General features: G+C 46.6%; 1 protein-coding gene across 3 annotated transcripts in view; it reads right to left on the reverse strand.

The window, feature by feature from the left end:
* The window catches only part of NTAQ1 (N-terminal glutamine amidase 1), a 31,690-nt gene extending 21,696 nt beyond the window's left edge, over positions 1-9,994 (reverse strand). For 2 of the 3 annotated variants that reach the window (XR_014309192.1, XR_014309193.1), the window contains exons 1-3: positions 9,664-9,994; positions 4,697-4,796; positions 3,417-3,467 (exon numbers count right to left, since the gene is read on the reverse strand). Coding sequence is in view for 1 of the 3 variants with exons in the window: in XM_082721770.1 (XP_082577896.1) it covers positions 3,417-3,467; positions 4,697-4,796; positions 9,664-9,752 (240 nt within the window). In the remaining 2 variants the exon portion in view is untranslated. The remainder of the gene's footprint in view (positions 1-3,416; positions 3,468-4,696; positions 4,797-9,663) is intronic. The other variant, XM_082721770.1, reaches the window with a different exon arrangement.
* Between the last annotated feature and the right edge of the window lie 593 nt (positions 9,995-10,587).

Raw genomic sequence — 10,587 nt, forward strand, 5'->3', positions numbered from 1 at the left:
AAGGGCCATTGGGGGTGGGAGTGGGAGGTAGTTCTGAAGGTGCCTCCCAGAGAACAGGACTGGGAGGTGAAAGGCTCAGTCACATGAGTGTGGCATTAGTACCACCACCTTCTATTTCCAGGACTTCAGGGCTTACAGAGCACTTTCTCGGACATTGTTCATCGACCCTATGATGGGGGAAGGTGATTAATTAAGACTGGAAATGCTCTGCCATCAAAGCCGAAAGAGCCGGCGCTGGCTCCGATGCTATCTTCATAAGGCAGCAACAGCCACAGAAATGGATGCTTACGCCCTGCACTCCCCTTAATGCACGCTACCCTCCAGATAAATAATGGAAGAGCGGCCCCCTTCCACTGGCTGTGTCCGTACTAGTCCTGTCCTTCCGCAGCAAGCTTTCCTCCTGTCTCCCCACTGCCATCCCCCGCGGGCTGGCTCTCTCTGCAGGAGTCTCCCACTTCCTACCACAGCCAGTCCCTGCCTTATCCAAAATCTGTTTCCGCTGGACATCCTCTACTCCTATTCCAGTGGCTTTGAAATACACCTCTCTATTGTTTGTGAGAAACTGGGTAACTGAAATAAAGATGCAAAGATGAGAAAGGAAAGTCCTGACCCTCCAGGAGCTCCAGGAGCAGAAAGGGGGAATCTGGCAAGCGCTGCGGGCAGTGGGGCGGCGGCAAAGAGCAAGGGGCTCCCGGTGAGGGCCCTCAGGCCAAACCTCCGGCCCGCCCCTTCCAGCCTGAGCTTCCTCTTTTATAAACTGGAGATAAGCGTAGTGTTTACCAGACTGTTGCTGGGGCAATTAAGGGAAGAGAAGGTAGGCCTCAACTCCAAGTGGCCTTTATAGCACAGATGGGGAGTCAAGGAATACGGACCCAGCGGCAGCCTCACTCTCGAAGTGGGGTTCAGCGCCTACCCAGATGCCAGGACAAAACCAAGCTGGGCTAGGGGGAGGGAAACCCACCTAGAAGGCGATCAGCTTCTTGGGACTGGGTGTCTCTCTCCACTCAGGGTGGAGCCATTTCCTACAACAGGACAGCAGTGAGGCAAAGATACATTTGCCGGCGGGTGTGGGAGGCCTTACCATAACAGGAGTTATTCTGGGCTGCCATGAGACGCTGTGTAAGAGGGACATAACCACAGGTCCTTTCCCTGCAAGTTTCTCTCAACCAAGAAGACAGACCATGACTCAAAGTCAGCTGAGTGGCTCGGCCACAGGATGACTTCTAGGGCATGTGAACAGTCTGCAACAAGGGTTACGTAGCTATTGTTGCTATGAAGAAAGGCTTAAGCATCAGAACCAGACACGGTACCAGGTACCAGGACAATGTCTCTCACACGTTATCTCACTTAAGACTCAAAACACGAGGTACACCTGAGTGGCTCAGTGGGTTAATGCCTTTGGCTCAGGTCATGATCCCAGGGTCCCTGGGATCGAGCCCCAAATCAGGGTCTCTACTCAGCAGGGAACCTGCTTCCCCCTCTCTCTCTGCCTGCCTCTGCCTACTTGTGATCTCTGTCCATCAAATAAATAAATAAAATCTTAAAAAATAAAAAATTAAAAAAAAAAAAAGACTCGCAACACTACTGGCCAGAGGAAGACACTGAAGAAAGAAGGTAAATAACATGTCCAGTTCATAGGGCCACCACTGGGAGGACTGGGACTTAACCCCAAAACTGTATTTGGGCTTTAATATTAGCATAGCAAGGGACGCCTGGGTGGCTCAGTTCGTTAAGCGGCTGCCTTTGGCTCAGGTCATGATCCCAGCGTCCTGGGATTGAGTCTCACATCAGGCTTCTTGTTCTGTAGGGAGCCTGCTTCTCCCTCTGCCACTCTGTCTGCCTGTGCTCGTTCGCGCGCTCTCTCTCTCTCTCTCTGACAAATAAATAAATAAAATCTAAAAAAAAAAAAAAAATATATATATATATATATATATATATATTAGCATAGCAAAACACCTGCTGGTAAAGGAAGCAAGAACGTGTGCTCTGTGAGACCAGGGATTTTAGTCTATTTAAATATAGGTTAAATAAACGAATGAAACCAATTCAAATGATAACTTATTTTAAATAAGTATCAGAAATAAGATGCTTGCTACATTATCACAAATGGAGTTTTTCTTTTACTTTATCTTCATGTTATTAGCATAAACAATTCTTCAGAGGTAAAGGTTAAGGCGACACATAGATGTGTACTGGAAAGGATCAGCTAGATAACTTTGAGCTTCTCACTCTATCTTCTGGGCTTGTTGTTTTGTTTTGTTTTGTTTTGAAAGATTTTATTTATTTATTTATTTATTTGACAGAGATCACAGGTAGGGGTAGCAGAGGGGCTCAATCCCAGGAACCTAAGATTATGACCTGAGCCAAAGGCAGAGACTTAACCCACTGAGCCACCCAGGCCCCCATAGGCTTGTTTCTTCACCTGAAAAACAGAAGAGCTGGAGTAGATCCGGGTTTTTCAAATGTTAGTCATGGTGACTCAGGAGTCTACAAAGAACACTACCTCCTAAACCCTTCTCTATACCAACTAAGTCAGAAACCTATACTTTTTGTTTTTTTTGAGAGAGTGAGCGCAGGCAGACAGAGTGGCAGGCAGAGTCAGAGGGAGAAGCAGGCTCCCTGCAGAGCAAGGAGCCCGATGTGGGACTCGATCCCAGGACGATGGGATCATGACCTGAGCCGAAGGCAGCTGCTTAACCAACTGAGCCACCCCGGCATCCCAGAAACCTATACTTTTAACATGATATCCAAATAATCGAATGTGCAGCTGGACCAGATATGGCCAAAGTTCCTTCCAGTAGGTTAAATGGGTAACAGCTTAGATCACAAACACATCTGCCACATCAGCTATTTAAAATCTTTCCTGGGGCGCCTGGGTGGCTCAGTGGGTTAAGCCGCTGCCTTCGGCTCAGGTCATGATCTCAGGGTCCTGGGATCGAGTCCCGCATCGGGCTCTCTGCTCAGCAGGGAGCCTGCTTCCCTTCCTCTCTCTCTGCCTGCCTCTTCATCTACTTGTGATTTCTCTCTGTCAAATAAATAAATAAAATCTTTTTTAAAAAAAAAATAAATAAAATAAAATCTTTCCTATATGGGGCACCTGGCTGGATCAGTCTGTAGAGCATGTAACTCTTGATTCTGGGTCGTGAGTTCAAGACCCACATTGGGTGTAGAGCTCACTAAAAGAAAAAAATAATAATTAAAGAAATAAAGTCTTTCCTAGAATAATAAAATTAAATAAAAACATATCTGTAAGTACTACCTTAGACAAAATAAAACCTATTCCCAAGAGGTCAATTATCAATAATTATCACAGCCTTTCTCTACTGCGCCATCATTTCTGCTTTACCAAAACACAGAGACCGCTTGGGAATTACAAGAACTAACGCACCAGAAGTTCTCTGTATTGACCATCTTACCCAGATCACGGGTCCATCTCCAGGTCTTGCCTGTTGTTTCCAGATAGGTATCTACAAAATATAATCAATTTTGTAAGCCACGACTTCAGTTACACCACTACTAAATTCTTTAAAGTAACAGGTAAATAAAATATAAAATATTTCTAAGCAATCAACTATCGAGGTGAATGAAGAAATCTAAATCCTTCCAAGTGTTCTTAATAATGAAAATGCAAAAATTAATGATCTGATGTTCTTTGGAGAGTAGAAAGAGACCTAAAAAGGAATCAGAAGGCCTGGCTGGTTCAAGTCTTGCTTTCCCACATTATTTGTGGGACCTCCCTGAGCCTCTATTTCCTCATCTATAAAATGGAGATAGTTGTCTAAACCCTGCCTACTGTACTGTGTTTCCATTAGCATCAAATGAGATGATGTTTACCAAAGTGCTTCCCGGGGTGGGTGCCAGGATGGTTCCTTTGGTAGGCGTGTGTGATTCTTGATCTTAGGGTTGTGAGTTCAAGCTCCGCAATAAGTGTATGGATTACTTAAAAATATAAATCTTTAGGGGCGCCTGGGTGGCTCAGTGGGTTAAAGCCTCTGCCTTCAGCTCAGGTCATGATCTTAGGGTCCTGGGATCGAGTCCCGCATCAGGCTCTTTGCTCAGCAGGGAGCCTGCTTCCTCCTCTCTCTCTTTCTCTGCCTGCCTCTCTGCCTACTTGTGATTTCTGACTGTCAAATAAATAAATAAAGCCTTAAAAAAAATATATATATATATATACATATATAAATCTTCAAATATTTTTAAGTGCTTTATAAAATATTAATGGCTTACTTTTTCTAAGGGCTTGCTTTCTTAATAGTTACTTTTTTTTAAGGGCTTGCTTGCTTTTTTTTTTTTTTTTTTTTTTTAGGGCTTGCTTGCTTTTTTAATACTTCATATCAGTTTACCATAATTCTATTTAAACTTCAGGACAAAAACATCTTTACTGCAAACCTGAAAGAATGTGGCTCTAGCCTAAGCAATTTAAAAAGCTCTAACTTCATACCTAAAGAGAAGGAACTTAATTTGTGCATACCATCATCTATTTCTTGACCTACAAATAAGGGACTAAACTTTTCTAACTCAATCATGTCCTGAAAGCGGGGGCGGGGGGGAGGCTCATAATCTCATTCATAAATAAACTTTAAAATGTTCCTGTATTTTATAAAGCACAATTTGGGGCAGTGTGACCAATACTATATTTAGTTCCTATTGTCACCCTAAATCTCTTGTTCTCTTTCTACAATCACTCACCACTTACCATCTTCCTCTCATTAGATATGAAGACAGCATAACACTCTTCTAAAGGATACTGGTCATGGTTTTTGATGTATTCACAGAGCTTCCAAATATTTTCTTCACTAAAATAAAATAACAGTTTAATCAATACAATTAAGCAATGGGTCTTTCAAACTTGAACAGAAGACTGATGAAGACATAAAAATGTTGGAAGAGACTTTAAACACCACCTCATCCAATAACTGATGGATGCATGACCCTCCTCTAAAACATCCCCCAACAAGGTGTGACCCAATTCATACCATGTGCCGACCTTTCTCCAGAGTGCTTGCTACCTTCCCCAGCAGTGCTCGCACAGAGAGGCATTTTATAGCTGATAATATGCTACATTAATACTCCACAAGCTTTGGATCCAGGGACTTGAGATACAGCTGGAATTCCAACTCAGCCACTTACGAGGTAAGAAGCTCTGAACATCTTGAAGTGCGTATCTGCTTTTCTCATGTGTAAAATGGATATAATCATACCGTATTATAAAAGCTTGATAAATCTTAGTTAATATCGGTTCACTGCTCCCCTTAGCAAAGGGGCAAGATGACTGTGTTGGGGAGGAGGGCTTCTGGCTGGAAAGGACCAGGGGACAGTTACATGATATGCCAAGGAATCCTTTCGGAGGGAGACTCTGTGAGTAGGATTCCCTGCATCGCTCTGATACAAGAGGTCCTGATTTTTAGGAAGTCCTTTCTCAGGCTGAACTGAAATCCATCTTCCTATACTTCTGCCCCAGATCAATCTCCTTTTCTCTATGACAGGCCTTTAGATATGTAAAGCAGTAGTCAGAACTGGGCTAAGTAAAGCAATGCCCAGTGCATCAAACCCAGCTACCCTGGAGGCCAGAGGCACACTCCCACACAGGCACAGTCATTGCTCAGCCTTGGGGTTCTTATCTTTTTCTGATGAGCCACCACTGAACCTTCATTCAAAATGAGCCATAGCAACACTACTCATACTGGACTCAATCTGCCAAAGCCTAATTTCCAAACATCTAAACCACGTTATCTGAAAATGAAGTAAGGTGCGCCTGGCACTAAGAACTACCACCAGTTTATGGAGACACACTTTCAATGCACAGTTTTGACCTTGTCTACCTGCCTAAATGTCCCATACGAGTACACTTAAAGTATTGAAGCAAAGTGTATTTTTTTCCTGTGATCTCTAAAATATCTAAGAAATCGTATAGAAAAAGTAGCAGTAGAGGTAGTAACAGAAGACTGTGACTGACGACTTCCATTGGATATGCAGTAGGGAGTAACAAAAAGGAACTGTTTCATTATGATACAAAATATGTGTTAGCTAAATTTTTTTTTGAACCTGGATGTTCTTTTTTTTAAAAAAGATTTATTTATTTGAGAGAGAGCACAAGCAGGGAAAGCTTCAGGCAAAGAGAGAGGGAGAAGCAGGCTGGATGCAGGGCTGGATTCCAGGACCTGGAGATCATGACCTGAGCCGAAGGCAGACACTTAACTGAGTCACCCAGGCGCCCCAAAATCTGGATGTTCTAAGACGAAGTTATCAGAAGACACTTGTCTGTCCAGCCTGTAGACATTCTGGAGTTGATCACAGACCTCTTAAAGAGCCTGTGATAGAAAAGCACTATGCTAAGTGCTTGAAGGATGTAATGATGAATGAGAGCTCACAGACAATGAGAGGAGACACACAGATCCATAAATGAGCCAGCATCATGGAAGGTCATAAAAGATGCATAGAAGAGAGAGTCATTAATTTTGAGGGACACGGGAAGATAGAGGAGGTAGAGGTCAGTGGTTTCTCCTGGTTTGTTCCCCCTCCCCCAGTCCCAAGGATGAGCAAAGAGTCACCAAGAACAGTCTGAGAATCCGTGTGTACCACAAGTACTGCAGCATAGCTGAATACATAAGTGAATGGATAAAGTTAGTCTATTATTTTTCAAGTGTGTATGAATGTTACAAAGAGAAAAAAAATTTTAAACAATTTTTTTTCAAGAGTACAATTAATATCATTAGAAGGATCTCAAGAAACATTTGATGTTTAAAAAAGGGGGCCTTGGGGCACCAGGGTGACTCAGTTAAGCATCCAACTCTTGATCCCAGCATAGGTCTTGATCTCAGGATCCAGAATTCAAGCCCTATGCTGGACTCCATGCCTAAAAAGGAGATGGGGGGTTTATTCTTAGAAATGCAGGGAGTTACTGCTGGGAATAAAAAGGATCCAGATTGGTGTGTGTTCTAGAACCTCTTTAAAATGAGGGTGGGGAGAGATTATAATAATTATGTTCCAACCTACTGGTTGATTATTTTGTAGCAGAAAGACTAACAAAGCAGCATTCAGGTCAAGATTCCGCAAGGGTTCCTGCTGATGGGCTGAGGTCAGAGAAGCATGCAGAAGGGAAGGATCCCTGACACACAGCAGGTGCTCAACCAACATCAGAGGAGTACAAAACAATTACAATAGAATCAGATGTGCCCTGCAAACCACCTATGCCACACAGAAATACTGGTTACTGCTATTATCATTCAGCTGGTTCTGAACAGGTAACAACTGACAGAAGCTGAAAGCAGCAGACAGGAGGCATTTATTTCACATCATATGAAGCTGTGAGGGCAAGCGTAGTAAGGTGTGCCTACCTGATAGGTTAGGACAGGGTAGAATACTGGTTCTCAACTAAAGGCGACTTTGTCCCCAGGGAACATTTGGCGCTATATGGTGACATTTTTGGTTGTCACATATTGGGTGAGGATGCTACAGGCATCTAGTGAGTAGGGGGCAGGGATGCGGCTACATGCCCTACAATACCCGGAGAGCCCCCCACCACATTAGCATGCTCAAAATGTCAATAAAGATCTATAGCTGAGAAACCCTGGGTTACAGCGTAGAAGGCAGGTTCGAAATGAGACTGGAAAAACACATGGTGACCAGATCTGAAATGACTCGCTATGCTCATTGACTGTATTCCTGAAAGTGTGACCAATGGACAAGCCTAAGACTCCTCGACTGTATTCCTTAAAGTGTGATCACTGGAAGAGCCTAAGACTCCTCCACGGTACCGTCCACACCTCCAGACTCTTTGGAGTGAGACCCTAAGATCTGCTGGCTTTATAAAGCTCCCAGGTGATTCTAGGGCTCATCAGAATTTAGAACAGCTTTCAGCAGTGTGAAGCCAGCTAAGGTTCAGGACCTGAGGGGATAGGAGAGACTGGGGCAGAGGCCTCTAAGAAAGGACTAGAACAGGCCCCTGCCAGCCAAGGAGGGCCTGGCCTATGGCTGAAGGAACTTAAAGGAGACCATCTATTGAAGAGACGTCCATTCCCTACCATTCTTCCACCAGATGACTGCACTCTAAATGTGCCAGCACCCTTGTTCCTGGAACTCCCGCACGCTTCCTTCTGAGTCTTTGCACCAGTGCTCCCCTATCCAGAATGATGTTCCTCCAATATCCACAAAGCTCCCACCCTTTTTTTCTTCAGATCTCTGCATAAATACCACTTTATCAACAATGCCTCAATTCCTTAAATATCCATGATGAAATAGTGAGTCACCATCCTTTACCTTGCTTTATTTTCTCATAGTATTTAACACCAAACATGGTTTACTTGGTTTTGCCTGCTTTCCCTGAACCAAAACAAGGAACCATGAGATCTTACTAGGAAATGTGTCGACCCTGCACTATATCCCAAAATCCCTACAGCTGTGCATTACAGTCCAAGTGCCTCATAAACATTTATCTAATGAATAAATAAAACAATGAGTGGCCACTATAAACAAGAACTAAAGAAATTTAGGTGAGAGGTAAGGCAGAAATAAAGTGTAGTCATTAAGAACATAGACTCCTGCGCTATGGAAGTTCCAATTTCTGCATCATCTCTTGCTAGATGTTTGATCTTGGGACACAGCCTCTCCCTGCTTCCCTCTTTTCATTAGTAAAACTAGGTTAATGATAGAACCTATCTCCCAGTCATGGATGAAAACACTTGACACTGGCCTTGACATATAGTCAGAGCTGAACAAATGTTAACTTCTTGGTGACACTGGTTTGATGACCAGCTAAAGGAGGAAAAGGTAGTTTTAGATGGGCCTGATGTTTCTTTTGCAACTGGAGGCTGGGGAAGAAGTCATTACTCAGGTGTGGGAGTAAAAGAGACTAAGGTAGGAGGGGTGATTCAGCCACACAGGTGGCCTGCTACAGGGGTAATGTGTGTGGACTCCAGAGCCAACTCTACAGGTAAATCCCCATTTCTTCATTCACAGATATGTGGCCTTAGGCAAGTTAGTTGCACCCCTCTGTGCTTCAGCATTCTCATCTTTAAAAACGGGGATAACAAAAGTACCTACCTGGTAGGGTAATTGTGGGGCTCAAATGAATTAGCTTACACGAGCGAATCAGAACAATGTTTGGCAAACAGCAAGTTCTACGTAAATGTAATGGGTATGACAATAACAACACGGTGGTTCAGATCATGGTTTCTGGCACCAGAAGGCCTGAACTGGATTCCTGGTCGCTGTTAGCTGATGACCTTGGGAAAGTTACTGCAAAATCTCCGTTCCTCCATTCTCTTCCAAAATTAAAACGACCTTCCTACCAGTGTGAAACCACAAAGGCTTCAGCAAAGTAATCTGCAAAGCTTCACCGCGTTCCCCCTCTGCCTCCCCCTCCTGGCCCCCAAGCACTGAGATCTGCTGAGAAATGTCCAAGCGAAAAGCGCCGGGCATCAGTAATGCAGCACCGACCCTACCATTCGTGGGAATTCCGCACCTCCCCCTTCTCCAAATGCCTACGCTCCACTCCAGAGACCAGGGCTGCCATTCCCGCTCCCTCATCCCCCAAGCGGGAAAACCCGCCAGTCGAAGCCCAAAGCGCCCCCAGGGAGGGGCCGAGAGGAGGCGGGGCCCGGCGGCGACGCCGAGACCTAGTGCGCCAGGGAGATGCGGGGGGCTGCACCCGCGCCCCCTCACCAGTAGCAGCTGTTGTAGACACAGGCGTCCCGCGGGGGGCTGGCCGGCTGGTAGCGGGCGGCTGCAGCGGCGGGCACATCCCCCTCCATGGCGGGCTGGCTTGGGCCAGGGCAGGAGCCTGAGGCGAAGCGACTGGACGAGTCCCGCGGGCAGGCTTCGGGGGAGGAGCCGGCGTTCGGCGGGCCGCACAGGTCCTCGGGGCGGAGCCCGGGGCAGAGGGTGCAGTTCCCGGGTGGTGGAGCCAGGGACGGGGTAGGCGGAGTCTGGGAGGAGCGAGCGACGCAGGTTCCGGGCGCGCGGAGCCCGGGGGGGAGGCGCAAGTTCCGGGTGGATAGAACCAAAGACTGCGCGGGTTTCGCAGATTCCGGTGGGCGGAGCCCGGGCGGGAAGAGCGGAGCAGGTTCCGGGAGGGCGGAGCCAGGGCGAAGTGGGCGGATCCCGGGGGTTTGGGGGTGAGGTAGCGGTGAGCCGTGAGGGCTCCCAGTGGGCGGAGCTTGGGACAGGGGGGCTTGAACGATTCCGGGTAGGCGGGGCCCGGACAGGTGGGTGGAGCCAGTACGGAGCGGTGCCGGCGGAGCTCGGGTCTGCTGGGGCGGGGCCCGGGCACGCTCTGGGCGACCGTGACAGCGTGGATGGGGTCAGAGTGCGGAGGTCAGAGGTCGTCCGCAGGTGGCTTGAAGGAGGCTAGGGAGCGCTTGGAGTTGGTAAACCGCCCGACCCTGAACGGCGCTTCGGTAGTCTCCTGGAGGCGCCTGAGACCCTCTTCAAAGCCGGGCTAGGGGTTGATGGCTGTGGAGGACCCAGACGCGACGCGGAAGACTCGACTTGTGCAAGTGAAATGAGAGAATCTTGTATGTGAAAAACGAAGCTTTAGCAGTTTTATCCTCGAGCCCGCGGGGACCCGGGGGGGGGAAAGGGGGCATG

This window comes from Mustela nivalis (assembly GCF_964662115.1).
Source record: "Mustela nivalis genome assembly, chromosome: 2".
NCBI lineage: Eukaryota > Metazoa > Chordata > Mammalia > Carnivora > Mustelidae > Mustela > Mustela nivalis.